The sequence below is a fragment of the Melospiza melodia genome, chromosome 10 (assembly GCF_035770615.1).
Source record: "Melospiza melodia melodia isolate bMelMel2 chromosome 10, bMelMel2.pri, whole genome shotgun sequence".
NCBI classification, from domain to species: Eukaryota; Metazoa; Chordata; class Aves; order Passeriformes; family Passerellidae; genus Melospiza; species Melospiza melodia.
Genome location: NC_086203.1, coordinates 26,390,085 through 26,411,593, shown reverse-complemented (window position 1 = coordinate 26,411,593; position 21,509 = coordinate 26,390,085). Strand labels below are relative to the sequence as shown.

The 21,509-nt window shown below is 40.0% G+C and overlaps 1 protein-coding gene across 1 annotated transcript in view; it reads right to left on the bottom strand.

Annotated features, from left to right (window-relative positions):
- The window catches only part of TAFA1 (TAFA chemokine like family member 1), a 209,362-nt gene that overhangs the window by 3,625 nt on the left and 184,228 nt on the right, over positions 1 to 21,509 (bottom strand). The window contains 4 exon segments of the mRNA XM_063164989.1: positions 3,360 to 3,395; positions 3,397 to 3,441; positions 3,443 to 3,460; positions 3,462 to 3,487. Coding sequence (XP_063021059.1) covers positions 3,360 to 3,395; positions 3,397 to 3,441; positions 3,443 to 3,460; positions 3,462 to 3,487 — 125 coding nt within the window.

Here is a 21,509-nt window from a genome sequence, read left to right as displayed (position 1 = left end):
TTGTCACCTGCCTGACCATCAATAGAAAACAAATCAATTTAAGGAAGCTGTGAGCTTTAGAACTTTGGCTTTAAAAACTTAATTAGTGAACTATGCTAAAGGGCTAAACACAGAAATACATGAAAAGGAAGCAATGAAGAATATGCTGGTAAAGACTTCCACTGAGTCCTGTTGTCCACCTCTTTCTGGTCATTAAATCAATATTGATCACACGTGAGACCCAATTGAAGTTATACACTAGGCTAGAAAATTATATATATTGTATATATCCATGTATTCAGAAATATAAATATATATACGTATATATTTAAAAACATACATATATGTATATATATAAAAACATACGCATATGCTTATAAGTGATTTAATTTACCTTGTGGGTTCCTGAAGAAATATAAAAGTTGAATTTAAGGTGGGTCTGAAATGTACTAACGGTACCTTAATCCCAAGAGTCATAAATGGGAATGTTTTCCTGGTCAGGACAGCAGCTAATGTAAATGTATTTAGTGTAAGGAAAAGCCTTCATTAAAACAGTTTACAGCCTATGGAGACTGGCTGTAGCCCTCTGCCCTCATCACCACAGAGAGAGCTGCATGTTGACTGATTTGTCTTGTTTCTTCTGCTTTCTTAACTTCCTTAATGACTCAAATTAGACACACATGGCCCAGTCTTGGAAGCTGGATTGTGGTCAGGGCAGATTACATTGTAATCTCGTTCTCTGCTTGCTGTCTGAAATGGCAAAACAAAATGGGAGAAAAAAAAAAAACAAAAGCCTGTTTCAGGATCTGATTGCTTTCATTATATTATATTTATGTTCTAGAGTTGACACAGTGATAGGGATTGGAGCAAAGTTCCAGGGACTAAGAAGCAGAATTTCTCCTTAGAAAATGCAAGAGACAGTTGCTGAGCACATCATGTCATGTTGCCTTTGTCAATTGGGTTCTGTAATGATATTTTACAGCAACAAAGCAAAATTCTACTGGAGCACGCACCACATAAGGTACTCCCCTCACAAGCTAATTAAAATAACTCCTGTGGGGTAAATGAAGAAATATTTTTTCAGTTATGAGCACTCACTCTGCAAGTATTTAATTCAAATGAAATACAATAATGCATACTGAATAGATTGGACCATACCATCTGCATATTAATGAAGCTCCTAAATTTCTAGCAATCACTTCCATTGCCTTAACTAGTTTTATATGATGAGGACTGGGGGAGTTAAGAGAAGGACAGCTTCAGTTGAAGAAATAAAATGCAATTCCTCAATTTATATAACTTGTAGACAGATTGCAGAAGGGCTGAATTATTGTATAAGATACTTCATGCTGTTTCTTAGTTCTACATCACTTTCTTCCATTTTACTCCCCCACTTTCCTCACTGGAAGAGGACATGTAGTGAATTCGTGGCCAGGGATTTTTTAATTTAACTGCAAGGCACATTTATTAGGAAATAGCTTTCCAGTGGTGCTGCGAGTGGAAGAAATCAGCAGTGGGCAACAGGGAGATTTGCAGGAACAGCACCAAGAAAGAGAAACTGAGTCAGGGAATCCCAGTTCCTTCCTTCCCTTCCCTTCCTTCCCTTCCCTTCCCTTCCCTTCTTTCTTTCTTTCTTTTTTTCCTTTCCTTTCCTTTCCTTTCCTTTCCTTTCCATTTCCTTTTCCTTTCCTTTCCTTTCCTTTCCTCTTTCCTTTCCTTTTCCTTTCCTTTCCTTTTCCTTTCCTTTCCTTTTCCTTTCCTTTCCTTTTCCTTTCCTTTCCTTTTCCTTTCCTTTCCTTTCCTTTCCTTTCCTTTCCTTTTTCCTTTCCTTTTCCTTTCCTTTCCTTTCCCTTTTCCTTTCCTTTTCCTTTTTCCTTTCCTTTCCTTTTCCTTTCTTTCCTTTCCTTTCCTTTCCTTTCCTTTCCTTTCCTTTCCTTTCCTTTCCTTTCCTTTCCTTTCCTTTCCTTTCCTTTCCTTTCCTTTCCTTTCCTTTCCTTTCCTTTCCTTTCCTTTTCCCTTTCCTTTCCTTTCCCTTTTCCTTTCCTTTCCTTTCCTTTCCTTTCCTTTCCTTTCCTTTCCTTTCCTTTCCTTTCCTTTCCTTTCCTTTCCTTTCCTTCCTTCCTTCCTTCCGTGACAGAGACCACATGGATCTTGTTTTTGGGGGCCACTGACTGCTTCCTACAAAGAAAACCTCCTAAGTCAGTAGGTGTCCTGATAATTTAATGTGTTGGTGTGGCAGAAGGCTCTGCTCCAGAAATGAGGATTGCAATACAAATAATTCATCCTGGGGTAGGTCCTGTGGAGGGGAAAGAAAAAGGATTCAGGTGCCAAAGGGATCAATTAGGGTAAAATCTCCTCCTTCAACAGGAGGCCTAGAAGGCATGAAAAATGACTGGAGTTAGGATTGGAGAGAAAGGAAAAAGTCAGGAAATCACAACACTATGCTGCACATCCTGTGAATTAGCATCTGGGCATCAGTATGTAGAATTTCTTATCAAACAGGGAAAAAATCTTGAAAATTTGCTCTTTTTCACTTAGCAGATTTCAAAAGCCATTTTCCAATTCACAGAAAATTAAAATCTACATATTTATAAAAGCTTTTTGAGTTGACAATCGTGTAATTTTCTTGGAAAAAATTTCAATTGTGATATGAAAATTAGTAATTAAAATTTTTGAATACAGGTATAGGTGACAGTTTGAGGACAATGGTTGTGAAACAATCGCACAATGCAGAAGAAAAAGCTAGAGTCTATTCCTGAAAAAACACCTTCATTCCAAAGGTTAATCCCATAGTGGGAGTTTAGGCAGCTCATTCACACCCCTCCCTCTGCCTGTTCCTGGCTCAGTGTGGTGAAAGCTGTTGTCACCCTGTTGGCCTGTGCTACCTGACCCTGCAGCACCTCAAGAGCTGTCACTGATGAGTTCATGGGGCTGGAGCTGCTCTGAAGTGAGAGCTGCAGTGCCAACAGAGAGCTGAGTCCTCTGCTCCAAAGCACTTGTACAGATGTGCTAATCCAGATGTGGCCTGGAACAGCCAAGGAATGGGTTTAGGATCCAGCAGATCCCTCTGAGATGATGTTCTTACCTTTAGCCACCAGAAAGGGACTCAGGGATGTGCATTAGGGGCATTTTGAGGTGACAGTGTCTGTAAGAAAGTGACCTGGTAATTCAACATGCTGATTGCCAAGCCTGGACCCAGCTGACCAGCCTGATCCATCTAAATTTTCACCCAGTTATGGCCAGAAGCACTGGGTGATCATGACAATGGTCTTTAAGGCTTTTCCAGCAGGCATGATGATGGAAAAGACATGGGTGAGCAGTCATTAGTGATTCCCTTTCCTGTTAAGATCTCCTGGGTGCAGGACAGAAAGGAAACTTACTCTGGTGGTCTTGATTTTATTGCCAGTTGCACACAATCCATCCAGAATTATCAGGCAATGTCTTACATTCCTCTCCTTCTAGGGCAGGGCTCCATCTCACACCCACCACTTCCCAATCACTATAGAAGCTAAAAGAGAAAAGACAATGTTCACAACTGTGTTACAATGACCAAATCTAATTAAATAATATCTCAAGGGTCTAACACTGGCAGTTAAAAGGCAGAGTGTCCCTTCAACTGGAGTTTAGCTGCAAGGATTTCACATTTAATTACTTGTTTGGCATCCTCTGCTGCCTAAGACAGTGCACTGCTTGCCACAGCCTCCTCACACAGGAGATCCTGTCTGCTCCTGTGCTGTGGCTGCAGGGAATGCTGTGATGGCAAAAATTCTGCTGCTGCAGACCAAAGGACCATCCATCCTCACAGCCCCTGTCCCCTGAGTGCCAATCTGATTTTCACAGGTGTGTACAAGAACAAGGCAAGTCTGAAGAGATTGTCGTCAGAATATTCTTCAGGACTTCTGGTTCAATGTACTCCACATAAAACTATGTCTGCTTTGCTTTCAGGACCTACAGCTGGATTTTTTTTACCAAAAATCTATCCAGAATTACTTGAAGCCATGAAGACTTTTGGCTTTCCCCAATATGCCATCACAACTAGAAACAGAGGGTAAGGTAACTCTGCAGCAGAAGCTGCTTGTTGAAACACAAATATGAATTTTATAGAAACCATATTATCTCTAAAAGTAACTTTTAATTTCCAAATATTTAACATTGTAAATAATGACAGGGTTTGGACCCAGTTGTTTGAATTTAATTGGCACATATGTTTACAACCTTGAATGTACCTTAATGAAGTTTCTTGCCTGGGAATTGGTATCTGACTATATCCTTAGCTGTATCTTAGATGACATTTTTTGTCTGGGGATTTGATAAACTTTAGCTAACCTTGCAAGTGTGACAAGTTGGCTCATTCTGTGGCTTGCTTTCTCTGGCAAGAATTAATTTCATGGTTGCACTCAGAAACCCTGTCAAAGCTTTCTGCACAGTCACTCAAAGAGAGATGCTTAACCCATTCATATCATCCCTCATGGCTGCTTCAAGCCCACAAAATACCTTTGAAGCAGCTGTCTATATACATTTATATATTAATATATACACACACCCAGCTGACTGGCATTCAGCTCTGGAAATGCCCTGTTGTGCATGCATTGATTTAAGGACATTACAGAGCTTATAATTAAATTCTTCAATATAAAATTGAATAGAATATTTCAGTTTGAGGGGCCCTACAAGGATCATATAGCTCTCAGTGTTGTCTTTCTTGGTTCTTCCCACAGCTTATATCTGATTTTTATCACATAATATATCATTTCTCCATATATACAAGACACAAAAATAGCCCTTGACACTGTGCTGGCAAAGCAGTTTAATGATGCTACTCACACACCTGTTTCAGAAGGATAGCATTAATGCTGCTAAGAGCAGAGAAAAAAATCTCCCTCTTTGCTATGCATGAAAAAGCAAGAGGCTGAATCTGTGCTCTAATAATAGACTGTGCAGTGGCAAACTGAAAAACCAAATCCTGCTAATACTGGCCTGCACAGCAATCATCAGAACAGAGCATCCTCAGGATGTGTGAGAAGAATCCTGTGACATGGAATCAAAAGTGATGATCATGGTCATGTACTAGGAGCAGTGCTGTAGCATTAAATAACCACAGAGAAGGATCCTACAGTGCAAGGTACTAAACCCCACAAACCTGAATGCCCTGGCCTGGAGTTTACCATGTAAAATAGAGATTTGAGGTAATACAGACTGAGAGGCAGCATGGAGAGGCAATGCTGCTCATAGAAATTAAAATGATCTCACTACTTTTTAATGCTGTTAAATGCAGCCCAAGTATTCAGATCTTGACCTTGAAAAATAATCAAATGCAGAGTCAGTGCTGAACTCTAATGGCAACTGACTCATGTAGTGGTGTACAGGTTTTAGTATACACATACATATATTATTGATTTATGATCACAGTGCAATTACAGCCAAGTGCCATCAGTGAGCACCCTCACCTGGACTGAAGACCAGGCTCCTTTTATAATGGGGGAAAATTTGCAGATGAAAAGCTCCTCTTTGTTTCTAATCTGCATGTAGGCAAAATCCTTTTTAAGTCTGAAGCACTACAAAGCTCACTGTGGTCTAGTCCCCATCCCCTTAACACGGCAGGGGCATCCAAAAACCCAAAGAAAATTACTTTCTAAATCTTGTGTTTATAGTTTTTCTCTTCTATTAAGAGCCCTTTAATCTTTAGGACCAGTTGTCTTTCTTGGGTACTGCTGATCCCTTTGAGTTTTACTTGATTTCAAAGTTTTACACCTCCAGCTCTGTTCAAAGAGGGAGGAAAACACTTTAAAATGAATCACAGTTTGCAGCACTTGAGATTGGGCCCACCTGTAGGAGGAGGGGAGAAACCTTCCTCAGGGAAAGAATTCAGCTTTTCTATGTTTAGGTTATGTCACTTTGAGATGAGCTGAAGCAGTTGGGTCAAATTGCTCAAATTAAGATGCTCCCCCTCAGGGTGGTTTTTACTCAAGAATTCCCAGATCCTGAGGAACCTGAGCTTCTCAGTGACCAAACCACTCAATCTGGGTGAGAATTAGAGATCCCAGTTAATCACCAGCAGGCACAGGCTGTGAGTACTCACATCATGCTGAATCAGACACCTGTAGCATTCTGGAGTGTTTCTCACTGTGCTCTTCACACTGTCTGGGGAATGCACAAGCACAGGAGTTTCTCCATGCAAGGCTGAATTGACTGAGACAGATCCCCTGGCCATGGGGAAAGGAAAAGGATGTGGAACAGAAGGGCCTTGACTATTCCTGCTTTGCTTGTGTTTAATTCAGTGTTTGTTTTTTTTTTTTTTTTTTTTCCATGACCTTCTAGGTTAAAAAAGGGATTGTTTATATCTAAACTACTTTCAATAAAATGTCTCTTTTATAAGAATGTTTAACTCTTAACATATCACCCATGGAGCTGGGAACAAAAGCAACTTTCTTCAGGAAATTCTTGAGGTTTCTTTTTCAGCCTAAATAATGCTTTTCTAAAATCTTTGTTTGCAAAGCCATGGAATAATTTTGATCAAAATATTTAACTTTTGATGTATTTAGTCTGCATGGATTAACACACACAAAAAGAATTTGGTTAAAATGGCATTTGCAAATCATGGGCTCCAAACAAATAAACTACAAATAAGAAATCTGAAGATCAGATAGAATACAGTGAAAAAGCAATAGAATAGCTTATATTTTATCATGTTTATACAATTCTATTGCATTTTAAAATACATTTGTTCCCAAACATAATGCCCAAAGCCTTAGGCAGCTGCAGGGAACTTCCAGTTTAGGTTGGATTCAGCCTTCAAAGTTCACAAGAACCTTTGGAGGTTGCACAAGGGTAGTGACCGTGCTCTGATTTGCTCCTGTGCATCACCTAGAACACAAAGTTTTGATGCATGAAGGCAGCTGGCTGGGGAAAAGTTTTCATCTTGAATTTCAGTATCAAAACATTCTATTAAGGGGCAGTAGAAATGCACTGAACACCTTCATATATCCCCACCTAAAAGATCAAATCAACATGGAAACAATAATTATTCAATCACCCTCCTCTTGAGTGAAACAAAGTTTGTAAAAAATACACAATCAATTTGATTAAAGATGCCTGTTGAAACCCCTGAATTTATTATGTGTCACATTTCTCAGTCTTCAAGTTCTTGCATTAAACTGAAGCTACTCAGTTCCTCAAAGCTGTTTTACAGGTGGTTAACAGGACATGGACAGAGAAAATGAGCACACACAGCCCAGACACCCACAGGCAATTGCTTCTGTTATTTTTGCTACTCCTGTCTGTAGAGAAAATGCAAATTCTCTTTGTTTTGTTTTGCAGATAAAATTCTCCTTAACTTTTCTGCATTTGTATTTAGGAAATTGCTTTAACAATATGACAGAGTCCATATGGCAAAAAGTATAAAGACATTATATTTAACAATGCACCAATAAGACCATTCTCACAGAGTAACAGATAACTTAAATTCATGTTTATGGAATACCCTGAAATATGAAACAGAGCAAAGTACCATCATGCATTTTTCAACAGTTTACAGGGAACATGCTATGTATTAAAATGTTCCAAGATTGCTTCTGCAGTTGCCATTATAAAGCCACAACAGCTCTCTTTTTGCCTGTGATAAAGTGGGCACGTTTTGTTTATATAGAAATAGAATACAAAGGAATGGAGATATTAAATTGTGGTTCCTCCTGGTCATAGGTGTTGTGTTCCTGCAAGGAATAAGCAGCTCATTTTCAAAGCCAGTATGACACTCATTGCAGGATGGGAAAGTTTTCCCTGTAAGTACAGAGCATTCCGTTTTAATCTCGTTTCCACCAGCAAAGATTGATATAAATAAAATTTAAATAGAGAACACATTTCACAGATGTCAGAAGTGAAAAAGACTTTGTCAGCTTAATGAAAAGATATCAATTTTCTCCACTTTATTCAATATATTGTGAGTCATTTTCTAAATGGATTAGATTAAAGGGAAGTTCAAACTCCCTGTGAGAGATTCTTGCGCTGATGGAGATTTTGGCAATAGCAACAGCACAGAGGTGGGTAAAATCTTTCAAGTAATTTGTCTTTTTTTTTTTTTTTTTTTTTTAAAGAATATAAACTAGAATGGGAAAAACTGTAACCCTGTGCTCACCTATTCCTTATACAGCAAAATCTCAGAGAATTGAATGAGACATGCAGTTTCTCTTAGTTTATTGGGATGTCATGGGGAGCAGGATGAATTACAGGGGTGGGAACACACTTTTTGGGAGGATGAGAAAACTGGACTGAAAGAAAGTGTCATTTAAAGGGTTATGTATTTCATAAACAGACTGAGATAGCAGCCACTCTGGGAGCTGTAGAGAAGAAATCTGAGAAGTTAAAGAATACAAATTTGAAACAAAAGATTTCAGGTTGAATATTTCTATCTGGGAGAAATGCAGGATGTTTCCTACGGGGAGTCCAAACTATCAAACTCTCTGCTTTAATTCAATCTTACTCAATTTTAGAAGTATCAATCTAATGCTCCTGCAGTGCAATGCTTTACAGACTTTGATAACAGACCTTTCATAGCTCTGGGAAAATGGACATTTCTCCTGTTTAAAATACAAGCACAGTGCAATCAGTTTAGCAAGTGGTGTCTCACATCTCTAATTGCCTGAAATTCAGTCTTGCTGAGTTAATTCAATATTTTTTAATTGTAGTAAACATTAAAAAGACATCAGCAACCTAAACTGCCTTTTTTTTTCCTGAACACACTGATCTTTGTGATATTCTCCAGGCTTTTAAAAAATGTTCTATTAATTCACTGACAGAATTGAAAGAATTGAAGATCTGAAATTTTTTTCCATTCAGAATTCCTGATTCTCCATTGCAAAATATTCAGCAGCTACGGTAAGATATTTTTAAGTGTATTACATGTCTGAACAATGCTGTGGGCTGCACCATTAAATATGAAAGGGCAGATTAAATGCAAAGAATCCATGAACAATTTCCTTTTAATACCTGCATAAACCAGCAAATAAGGGTGCTATTTCAACAGCATGGGAAGCCTCACTAGAGAAAAAACACTTACATTGCAATCTCCTAGCAGCCAACATACTGCTATTAAATTAGAAAATTAGTAAATTAGGAAAAATGACATAAACACATTGTGTGCATCCCTCATAACAATGTGACCAATAGAGGTGGTGGTGGCTAATAGCCTGAGAAGCAGAAACTCCCAAGGTTTGTTTAATCCCAGCGCTGCTTCTCATTTTCTCTATTCCTACAGGTAAATCATCTCCTTGCTATACCAGTTTGCCATTTGCAATTTTATTTACTTAGAGGATGAGTTATTCTTGCTGTGTTGCCTTGTATGTTGCCCTCTGCCTCTTCTGCCCTGCTGAACTTTAACACTGAATTGCAGCAGTTTGGGAGTGACATTTTTTTCTCCAATTATACAACTTGAAGAATGGGTTTCTCAGGTACTATGAAAATAAATTATAACATTAAAATGATGTGAAGTGCTGTCAGAAAGTCTTTAAGCACATCCCTGCCTTTGAGCTGAATGGAGATGGTCTGTTAAGGAGCAAATTTCACATAAAAACTTGGATTTTGCCAAGGAATTTCTTGCCCTCAGTGCTGTTCAGATTGGAAGCACCAACTGCTGCAGCTTTGTCATTTTTCCATGTCCTTTTCTTTGCACCTCTGGAAAAAACTGCTGCTTAGACATGTGGCTGAGGGGCTCCCACAGCTGAAGTGGGACCAGGATTCCTCATGGGCACCACCTTTGTGGTGAGGGAATGTGCATCTTCACTTCCCTGAGTCCGCTGACAGTGACAGCACCCAGGTCCTCTGGGCACCTGTAAGGTGTTCCCAGCTGTCCAGGGGTAAAACACTGATTTACTGGCACACAGGTAAAGCACCCAGAGTTTAAGGAGGATTGTAGAATTTGCATAACCATTTGCTCAGTTGGAAGGTCTCAGCAGCAATGACAAGGAAAAGAAATCAAAATGTTTCTCAGCCGCTCATGGCTCAACTTAGATAATTTCAAAGTCTGGGATTTTAGGAAATACAGAAATGAAGCCAGCAAGAGGCTGTCAGGCTGTGAGGCCTCTGGTGGCATTCCTTCAGGAGATGCCAGCAGGTCCCAGGCCAGTTGTGCTGGCAGCTGGCTCTCAACCCTGTTCCCATTTGATAATCCTGTACTCAAAAAGTGTGGTAGGCTTTTTTAAGCTGCAATTATTCCACATTCCACTGAACTCAGACATGACTAAAGCTTGACACTTTTTCTCTGAAAGTCATGGATCATAGTTGATATTCTAACAGGAGCCTCAGCACATTATCTATCAGGAAACTGGATTTCTGCAAAGGAAAGGGAGAGCAAGCCTCAACAAAACAGATCTTTGCAGATATCTGTGGCACAGAGAAAGGACACAAAATGATAAAATAAATCACGTATGATAAACTTGTCTCCCCAAAAGTGCATAGTGTATTCTATGACCTTCCAGAGTGCTAGAACACAGTCCTATATTTTTTCTTGGAATATCCTGAATTCTTGCACAGCAACATTTATCCAAGACAAGCATCAAGCTGCCAACTTTGTTTCTAGTTTAAGGTGTGTAAATTTATTGGTGGCTGACATAACCTTTCTGCAAAGGGAGTGGGGCATTTGAGAGCAACCTGCTGGCACTAATGAGTGCTAACGAGGCTGATGAGAACATGAAATCCAACATTCAGGTGACTGAGGACCCTCTCCCAACCTGTCTGGGGCTCTTTTGTAGGTTAGGGACACCATTGCTGCTATTTATTACTAAAGTTTGGGACTGAATCCACTCTTCCCTACAGAACAAGCCTGACTGCAGGCTGCTAAAGCATTTGTGCAATGAAGCAATGTTATTTATACCCTCTTTGAATGGCTGCAGATAACCCAGTGAGAGTTTAATCTTATTGTCATATATTTAAGGAAATGCCAATGAAATGCAACATATTTATACATATTTGGAAAGACAATAGGAAACTACCTATAAATATTCACAGACATGTTTCTGATCAGAGTTGAGGACTAATCAAAGAATTATATCTCCATGCAATGGTAATTTTTCAGGAACAGTAATTCATTAATAAAGTAAATGAATGAGTTGGAATGCAGAAAGAGAAGTGCCAGGCTGTGAGATGAAGATTAGAGGGGTACACAAAGGTTTGTGGGTGGACTTGGAGTTCTATTCCTCCAGTGGCTGCTGGGATTGTAAATCTCATACATATATACAAAAATATATATGTAAATATATATATATGTAAACCAACAATCTGTGTTTAGTGTGCTATCCAACAGTTACTGGAGAAGCAGGGGAAAAAAAAAAACGTGAGTTTTTGCAGAATTCAGACCAAATCTGGTGTCTGTAAAAGCTGCCATTTGTTCAAACATGAGCTCCTGTGCTGCTGGTGTTGGATTTGGGGATGTGGAAGGGAAAAGCTGTGAAATGGGCTCGGGAGAGTGAAAGTCTATTGTGAAAATTTTGACTGAACGAGGTGCCAGAATCACAGCCTGGCAGCAAAGCACTCCATGAAAGAACACTGGGAATGAATAAATTATATAACTGTAATGCATTTATAAGGCATAACAAAGCATGCATAATATATTGGAGGGTTATCAGTTATGAAATTAAATTCTGGTGCACCACTTGGGTATAAATTGTGTTTTACCAAATACACGTTACCAGAGAAACTCTTGTTAACAGAGAAGATTCCTGTAACACACAGAAAATTCCTCCATCTAATCTACAGAAATTAATGGGGTATAATGTGATTATGTGTCATTAGTCAAGGAAAGACACCTTTTTTTGTTAGCTTGGGGGTTTTTGGTTTGGTTTTTTTTTTTGGTGTATGTTTTTCAGTGAGAAATGGTTTTTGCTTTGGCTTTCCTTTTGCAATGCAAGCTATTATACTGTCCCTCTCCTCCTCTGTGAAAAAGACTAAGTGCTTTAAAGGTCCTGGCAAAGAATGCCCAGAGCAGCTGTGGCTGCCCCTGGATCCCTGGCAGGGCCCAAGGCCAGGCTGGACAGGGCTGGGAGCACCCTGGGACACTGGAAGATGTCCCTGCCCATGGCAGGGGGTGAATGAGATGGGATTTAAGGTCCCCTCCAACTCAAACCATTCTGTGATTCTATGGTTCTGTGTTTCTCCTAAAATCTGGACATCAAGGAGCTTTTGGGAAAAGAGACTGCAAAGAGGTGTGAAGCACAAGAAGCCATCTGCTATTCTCCCCTTAAAAGGATGGAAAGAGGATAATAATCAGACCTGGAAGATTCCTGGAGCAAAATCCCAGCAAAGGGTGGGAGCAGCCCTTTGCTGGTGTCTGTACCCACCAGATATTTCAGTCCAGCTACAGAAATTTGTTTATTCAGCTCTCCACTGACCTAAGCCCACCCTGCACAGGGTCAGATGCCCTGTGCCCTCATTGCAGGGATGATTCCAGTGAAAGGAAAACCAAGGGAGGTTTCATTGTTCAAATGATGGCACTCTGAACTTGCACGTGGTGTTTGCTGATTTATGCACAGAGGTACTGGAAGGTAGAGCCTGCAAAATTCCTGAGGAGGTGGTTTGGTTAACTTGCAATTATCTCAGCTGGGAAAAGACAATAAGGTCCAAATTCTCTTCCATGAAGTGGGAATTGCTGTGGTATAAACAACACACCTTTGGAACACTCCTATCTCCACAGTCCAGAAGAGCACACTTTAAAATCTGTGTGGAGGAAGTTGTTTTCAAAGGTCAAGTGAAATGAGCCAACTAGAACTACACAAGGTAATTACAGATTTATTAAAGGTGTTGTATTCATTCAGCTATCTTTGTTCTGTGATGTAAGACAAGCCTAATTTTGTTTCAGAGATTAAAGGAACATTTGTTTTTTGTAAACAAATCCCTAGCTGCTATTACAAATTACATCATGCATAATCTTGACATGATAGATTGGGAGATATTTCAGTGCAACAATGCCAGTGCAATTGGAACAAGAATTGCAAGACTGAACAAAAATTGATGAATTGAGCACACGATATTTTGTATTTCATATCATAGCTTAATTACTGCTTCAATATGCATGGAATAAGAGAAGTAACTCAATTATAAAAGCTTATCAGCAAGACTTACAAACAGTGAAATTCAAGTGTGGATATTAAACTGACCTTAACTGACAAGCTTTCCTTTGAAATTATGTTTTCCTTCAGTGCTCATAATGCTTATTTACTCTGAGACCTTTTACAGAGCTGAGAAGTCTTTTAATGGGCACTTGAAATTTCATGGCCACGCTGCTATTGGCACAGCTCATGTCTTTTTGCCTCCATTCAATTTAACTCTGAGTTGTATTATTTTAAAAGATCAAAACTCACTACCATTCACTGTGATATTTTTCCTCTTTTTTATTTTTTTTTTTACCCTGAAGAGGACCTGGATTCACTTCCTCTAAGTAACTCTTTGCTACTAATAATTTATACAATGACCTTACCCTGTTGTCCTTAGAGGGAATAATCCCGAATTTATACAAAGATCATTTTTTCCATTGTAATGCACAAGATGTGCTCCTGAAAAAATAAGAAGGTGGAAGGAGCTGCGAGCCCCAGACTCCAGGTACTCCAGGAATCTCATACCCACTCTGCTCAGGTGATTCTCAGCCCTAAGCTCTGCTCTCATCATTACAAAAGGGAGTTTGTTTTTCACAAACATCTGTCCTTGTTCTACTTGATCTCATTAATGCTCATGCAGAATGAATGTACGTGCAGCCTGAGCGTGCCCAGCCCAAGCTCTTCACAATTAGGAGCATGAATTAGTGGAAAAGGTTTTGCAGAATGTGTTCAGCTCTGCCAATTGCAAAATGTATGCAAGCAGGAGCCCTGCAAAGACAAATAGCTAAACAAAGACACTGGGAATTGCTATAGTTACCAGAAAACTGAATAGAAAGCTTTAGATGAAATTTTTTTTTTTAATTTTTACAATAGTCCCTTCCTCCATCATTTTAAAGCACTTTAAAACAGAACAAGGTTGAAATGGCCGGGTTTTCTTTTTAAATATTAATCTTCGAAAATACCTGATCAAATATGAAAGATAATTGCCTAGTGAGCGCCCTATAATTCTGGGCATTATGGCGCAGTCCTTAGACTCCATATTTCTAATTTTCTGCTTTAATAGTGATCACCAACAGAAGAGAAGGCGGATGAACAAGAGAAGCAGGTCAGTGGAAAAGTGCTGGGAAAGCTGTGAAGACTGGCTGTGAGCAACTGGTCTGGACTGTCACTGCTCAGAGAGCTGAGCCCATCCCTGCAAGTGCTCTGGGTTTACCAACCATCACCACTCTGAGGCCTCAGAGCAGGAGCATCTCCTGCTCCATCCTGCATGACCACAGAGTGACTGCACCAATCTGTCATGGGATCCACGTGGTGAGGCTCCTCAAACACAGCACAGTTAAGAAAGAAGCACAGGATGAAGGGGTTCGTCACCAGACATCTCCTTCTATTTAATCAATTTAATTGTCCATTACCCAAATTCTGCAGAAACACTTCTGTCCTGACTGGCACCTGCCATTTATAATGTGCAATGTCCTTGACAGCCAGACATGACCATGAGCACAAAGAATGGGACCCAAAAGATGGGAATATCCACAAAGTGACTCTTACCCACCAGCTCTGCCAAACTGGGAGCTACAATAGGAAGTTTTCTTCCATCCAGGAAATAATTCCCAGAAAAGTTTATCCAGAGAAGTTTCTGCTATTCTGCTGCTGCCATTTTAAATATAATTTTATTTTTTCCATTTCATTTCGTGTAAGAAATCCCTTTGCACTGCTCAGGCTGATCTGCCACAGACTCTCAGGGTTGATATTCTTACCAGCACCACTCACAGTATCTGACTTCTCATTCGATCAATCGATCTGTGTGAGGGATTTCTCCTCTCACTTGCTTCACTTTCCTCTCCTTAGCACCACTCCTGCCCCTTTTGTCAGTAATTCAGTCTCCACACCTGTGATCCCAAAGCTGAGGCTGGAAACTGATGGCTCCCCCATAAGACACTGAGCACAGCTAAAGGAATGGTCCCATACTTGATGCTCACATTCAGTACAAATGTTGTTATCCCACCTTGACCTTTAGGTGCTGATTTTATGGATTTTCCTGCTACTTAGAAAAATTTCTCCTGTTCCAGACCTTGTGATGACAGGCAGCTGAAAAGGCTTTCTCAGAAAAGGCAATCATCAGAGCTCTTTAATTTAGCTTTCAATGAAGGTAGAATATAATAATTTATTATGAACGCTTTTTGCATGGGCTTCCTCAAATATTTATAAATTCATTTAAATAATTAATACAGGAGTTTTAATAAACTGTTTCTATTCACAAAAGGAATGTAATTTGCAGAAAGGACAGTTCAGGTGCTAGGAAACACGGGTAGACCACATGAATTAAAAATAATGGTTTGCATCAAAAGTTTGTATGACCTTTTTACAAGTTCTCTAAGGTTGTGTTCCTGGGGTGAAAAAATGCTTCTATTGATCTGAATAAGCTGTGCACTACACAGGATATTATAGGGAGGGAAAAAGAACAACTTTCTATTAACTTGGGGATTGTCAAGATCAAAGTTTATCCAAAGAAACAAAATATATTATGCTAACTATGTCAGCATAAGTCTCCTTTTTTCCCCTTTTTCCTTTTTTTTTGAGAAATCGCTGCTACACACTATTTTCAGGAAAGAGATACATGTTTTGTATCCACTGGAACATGTTTCCATTAATCACTACAGCAGGCCATTATTTAATCAAGCATAAGGCATCTAAACCAGCCTGTGATCATCCTAATACAGATAATAACAATAAAATCCTATTAACAGAAGCAATTACTTCACAGGAATGCAGCCAATTAGAAGTTTCCCACCCTGCCTGGGCATCCCTGATTTCCTCTCCACCTCTGGAGCTGAGTTGAGCACAGAGCTCTTGTAGGATGTCAGATTCCACTCACTGAGTGTTGAAGGGGAGAAACTCTCCCCATCTGTTTTTTCCATTGGGATGTGGGGTTTCCATTAGCTTGTGCTGAGGTGAAGAGTCCCTGAGCTGAGCAGGGATCCTGGCATGGTTGTAAGGCTGCAGGCAAAAACTTCCCTGCCTTTTCTTCCTGAGAAACCAGCCTGGACCTGATGCTTGACTTCTGCCCTACGACCTTGCAGCACCACAAAAAAAAAAAAAAAAAAAAAAAAAAAAGGGATTATTACATTCCACCCTCTAGCTGGTAAGTATTTGCTGCTGCTGGCACAAGGCAGGTCTCTCAATATGTGTGTGGGATGTGCCTTTCATCCTGGTACCATTTATCCTCTTCAAGGTCACTTTTGACTTTGCATGCAGCGCCCCAGTGCAAGGGCTGGACACAGCTCCTTGTGAAGCAGCTCCACCAGCTCTGGCTCTCCCTTATTCCCCTCTCCAGGTCAGATACCAACTGCTTGCACTGCTCCAGGCAGCACCAGCTCAAAGTCACATCAACACCAACTTTCCACACAGAAATAGGAGGAGGAAGGGAGGCAGACTTTTCCCCCTGTCTTTTTTTTCCCCTCACCTCATCTCTGTAAGCACTAAACCCCCCCACACCATCACATTTAGAAAGGCAATCACAGCTATTTCAAATACCAAACAAACCCAAGCTTATCTTGTAACTTCTTCTGCTACTTAAAACTCAGGGGTGCTATGTTCTGCAAACACCTCCTCTTTGCATAAAGCACCAGCAATCTCCAGCTCCAAGCCTGGAGAGAGCACTGGCAACTAAACCAAGGCAGATAGCAGGGAAGGAGAGCAAAGTATGCAAATTTCACTGGGCACACTATAATTACTAATTCATAGCAGAACTGATCACAGTATTTCACGCTTATCCCATGTAATTCAGTCACAGCAGTATTCATTTTACTATTAATTTTAATAGGATAATTACCTTTATAAAGAAGAAAGAAACTACTGTTGGAGGGTCAGATCCTCAGGTGGGGAAGATATGGTGATTTATGCTAGCTTGATGAATTTTGTAATCTTCCTTTTCCCTTCCTTTGAAAGGAATTCAGTAATTGACTAGTTGCCAGACTCACTGAGATAATCTATGCTAAATGAAGCAAAATAAGAAGAAATGGGGAAGCAAAGAGGTGCAAACACCTAATGGTAAAATTTACATATCTGTATTTGAATGTTTATGTGTGTGCCTGCCTGGCAGACACACACACACACACACACAGAAGTGCCCAAACAACCAGTTCCCAGTTCATCCCAAAACAGCCAGTTCATTCCCAAACAGCCAGTTCATCCCAAAACAGCCAGTTCCCAGTTCATTCCTAAACAGCCAGTTCCCAGTTCATTCCCATTCTGTCTGGCAGCAGAAACAGTTCCTATGGTGACACACAGTGCTGAATTTATAATGCTTTGTGTCCAAATTCTGCTTTGCATAATGGCAAAGAAGTTGGGATTCCAAGAACATCCTGTTTGAATATTAGCAGACAGAAGGGTTTAGAGTATGAGCTGTATTAAACACCTACAAAAAAAGGAACAGGCAGCTATATTATCTCAAGAACTGAGAGAGATATGCAAATCACTTAAAAATTTTGCTCTTGGTCACCAGAAAGTTTTGATAGGAATACTTCATATCCTGTGACTGCCATAGTTCATGTATTTTTGAGACCTCACTCCCCTGCCACTTGCTGCCCTCACAGATATTCTGTCTTTTCTCCTGTTTTTCCTGGCATTTTTATTTCCTGGTTCTTTTTCTTCATTCTCCTGGCTCATAGGAGAATGCCTGATCTGCCTTTAGTCTGGAATGGTGTGTCAGAGAGGAAGCAGAAGTTAGAAGTTGCCACCAGGAGCTGCTGGGCAGCTTCTGCACCTGCCTCTGGCCATTAAGCATCTCCAGGGGCTGTAATTTAGATACTTCAAGGTGCTGCATTATATTATAATGAATTGCTTTGTGAATTACTACTGAGATTAATTGAATTTATGGCTCCATCCTAGAGAATGTGTCCTCTTGTTGTGATTAAGATAATGCATTGCTTGAAACAGAAGTTAGAATACATGTCAATTTTGGCAGTCAGCAGTGCTGTCATTTAAGTTTTTTACCTCCAAAAAAAAAATCAAGATAATTGTTTCCTTTCTCTCTGCTAGGGTTTTAAATTCAAGTATTTTATTTCAGGGTTCTGTTTAAATTGAAACTACTGCAGCATTATATGCAAAGAGAAACCAATCTCAGAGGGGGAAAAAAAGAAGAACCAAATATAGATTAAAAAGCTGCCTCTCCAAAGGTTGTGAAATATGAGAAGCCTGGCTCTGCATGTAAGATTAATGACAGCTACGCGTGTGATGAATAGTTCAGTTGAAATCAGGGGAAAGTTTTGCCCTAAGTATCTGCTGTTCCAAATGTTGAAACCCTGATATCACCCAGCCCTGCAGCAGGAGCACTCTGCATCCCAACTGTCCTGCTCTGCACAGACAAATGAACAACACAGAGAAATAATACCTATGCTTATAATCAACTCACATCACTTCATCACAAAAATATAATTTCTCTCCCTGGATAGCTCTTTTTCATTGTTTTTATATGTGGTAATATATCAGCTTTGTTGGCTTATTAAGAAAAGCAGATAGGCAAAGGTGGCAGAGGCTTTGCTCACATCGTGGCTCATGAATGGAGCTATTCTTGTCCTTTAAACTGTCACTATTTTCCTAAAGAATAGACAAAATGAATATTCAGTTACTGTGCATTCAGGGCCTCAATTTGTGGCCAGGGAGCATTCAAGGCTTCAGTTCTGTGTTGGGAGCTCATGGGGAGATCTTCCAGCTCTGCCTCACAGGGAAGAGCAGCCCTGGCCAGGGAAATGCAGAAGAGCTTCTGCAAGGAAGAGTCTTTAGTGGCTGATGTGCTTGAAAAATCTGTATTTTAATATGAATGAATAATTCAAACACTATCAGTTTTTTTTTTTTTTCTATTAAAAAGCAGGTGGAAATAATAAAATTAGGACAGCTTTTGGCCTCCAAAGGCTTCTGTATTTAATGGGGAAGCTCTTGCTGCAGCCAAGTTGGTGTCTCATCACACCAGAGCAGCTTTCTGTGCCTTTTCAAAACTTCTACTGCAAGATCTCAAAGCTCTTTTCAGGCCCTACCTTGACATTGTAAAATCCTGCCAAGGTGGAAGGGAAAGTATATTCTTGTCCTTGGACTACGTTGATTGTACAAGCTGCTCTGCAGGACATGGGGGAAAATGGTAAAAATATTTCTGATCCTTCAGTGAAAATACTGGTTAATATATGTGTTCTCTGCCAGTGAGTGAAGCAGAGGAAATCATTCCCATTTTTTGTGGGCAGTGGAATAGAAAGGAGCTCAGGAGTTCCTTAGGAATGGACGTAAAATTTTATCTCATTAAGAATAATACTAAAAAAACATCTGTCCCCAGAGAAATTTATAAATGTACACATGTACATTTCTTATTACTGTTTGGGAAGAAATTCTCCAAAAGCTAACAATTTATAGAAATGTATTTTTTACACACATTGTATTTGGTCCTAATTTCAAATGGAATAAATATGAGAAAATGAATTATACAGGTAGTGCTTTTTTGGTTGAAATTGTAATTTTTAATTTAGAAAACCTCAGAGGCCAAGTTGTTCAGGTTTCCAAATATAGAATTTAGGTAACTCACTGGAAGCCCTCAGTCTTTGAAGGTGAGTTCTAGAATACCATTTTACACTAAGGGGAGACGGAGGAGCAGGCTGTGCCTGCAGCTCCAGCAGTGCAGCAGAGCTGTGTTTGTGCTCCTGCAGCACCCACCAAAGCATCACTCAGCACAAATGGCTCCCCTTGATGCAGACCTGGAAAAACTGCACAGGATGGGAAAGAGGAGCATCTAGACAAAGCTGTGAAATGGATTACACACCAATATATATCTATATCTACATATCTAACTCTCTGTTTTCTTCTTTCCAGGGTGCTGAAAGGAATGTGCAACAGGGACACACCTTTACAGCATCCTCCCCTCATGCAGAGATGCTGGGAGAGATCACAATGGAGCCAAATCCCAGCAGCATTTCAGCAGGAGCCTGCTAAATTCTGGAGAAGCAAAAGGGAGTCAGATCAGCACAAAGACAATAGAAATTTAATATCCCTAAGGAGTTGCCTGGCTCTGGTCTCTCAGCAGAGCACACTGCATTACATAGGTGTTCTGCAAGGGGACAGTAACAAACGGAACTATCAGAAAGGGCCATGGATGCCTCCTCTGTCATTTTGAAGAAAACTAGAACTGTAAGAAGTCAGCCACACTGTATGCAAAGGAGGGTCTAAATGTACTGGAATAAGATTGAAGAGTTGACATTTAAATTGCAAGGCTGACATTTTTATGCATTTTTACATGCATGCTCTCATGGCTCTGTGGGTAGATGGAGGGTAGGAATGAGGAGGTGATGCCATCACCTCCTGATGATGGCTTGCAAAGGCAAAAAGAGAAATTGTTATTTATGGCAGTGCAGAACCTATCTTTCTAAAATGCTTGTCATCCAGGACAAAGATGGAGAAATCTCCTTGTTTTGCTGAAACTCTTGAAAAATATGTGCAAATACATAGCAAGGTTTCACACACATTTCCATATAACGTCCTTTCCATTGTCAGCCTGTTGTACAGTTTTCCTGCAGCCATATTTAGTTCTGTTGGCCATGGGATAATGGCAAAGCTGCTTCCAGAAACTGATCTTCCCTTCAGCTCCCCTTCAGCAGAGTCCAAAGGTCTTACACCTGCCAGCACTGATGTTCTGAAAAACTCCAAAGTGCCACCAAAACACGCTCTAGACTGAATGACAAGACAGAGCTGAAAACAGTTTATGCATAGAGTCAATGCACTCAGTTTGAACAGTTATGCAAAGAAAATATTATTGCCTGAAACTCCCAAAACTACCTTGCAAAACACCTGAAGAGCTTTTGGCAGGTTACTTTTTTCTTTCTTTTGGATTTTGGGGAATTGTTGTTGTGTGGAGATTTTGGATCATAACTAGAGTTACTGCCTGGTACAACTTCTTAGTACTGCAAACAGCATGCACAAAAAATCCTACTTTCCAAAATGTCTTGTGTGACTATTTCTCAGGAAAGCAAGTGGTGAGCAGTGGATAACTTTCTGGGGATAAAAATGGTGCAAATCCACTTCTGGATTTAGGGATCAGTAGAAAACCTCACAGCTCCAATCCTGATCCTTTTACAAACACAGCAGAGAATAGAGAGAGCAGCAACAATTGCAGTGCCCATCCTAACCATGATGTGAATTGTGTATTACCACAGGCAGACTTCTGCCAAGGCTCAACTATAAAAACCTCCAGCACTTCTCAATAAACAAAAACTCACTGCCCTGACTGAACTAGAAGGTGATGGCTGCAAATATGCTTTAAAAATATGCATGATAAATAAAGGTAGAATTGAACATTAAATCCACCAGCATTTCTTAGCCCAGGACTTTTTCCCAACCAGAAATCTGTTAGCTTGCTAATTTTGATCCTGTCTTTTTCTATCTTCTTTGTTTTAGTGGTGAGTAGATCTGATT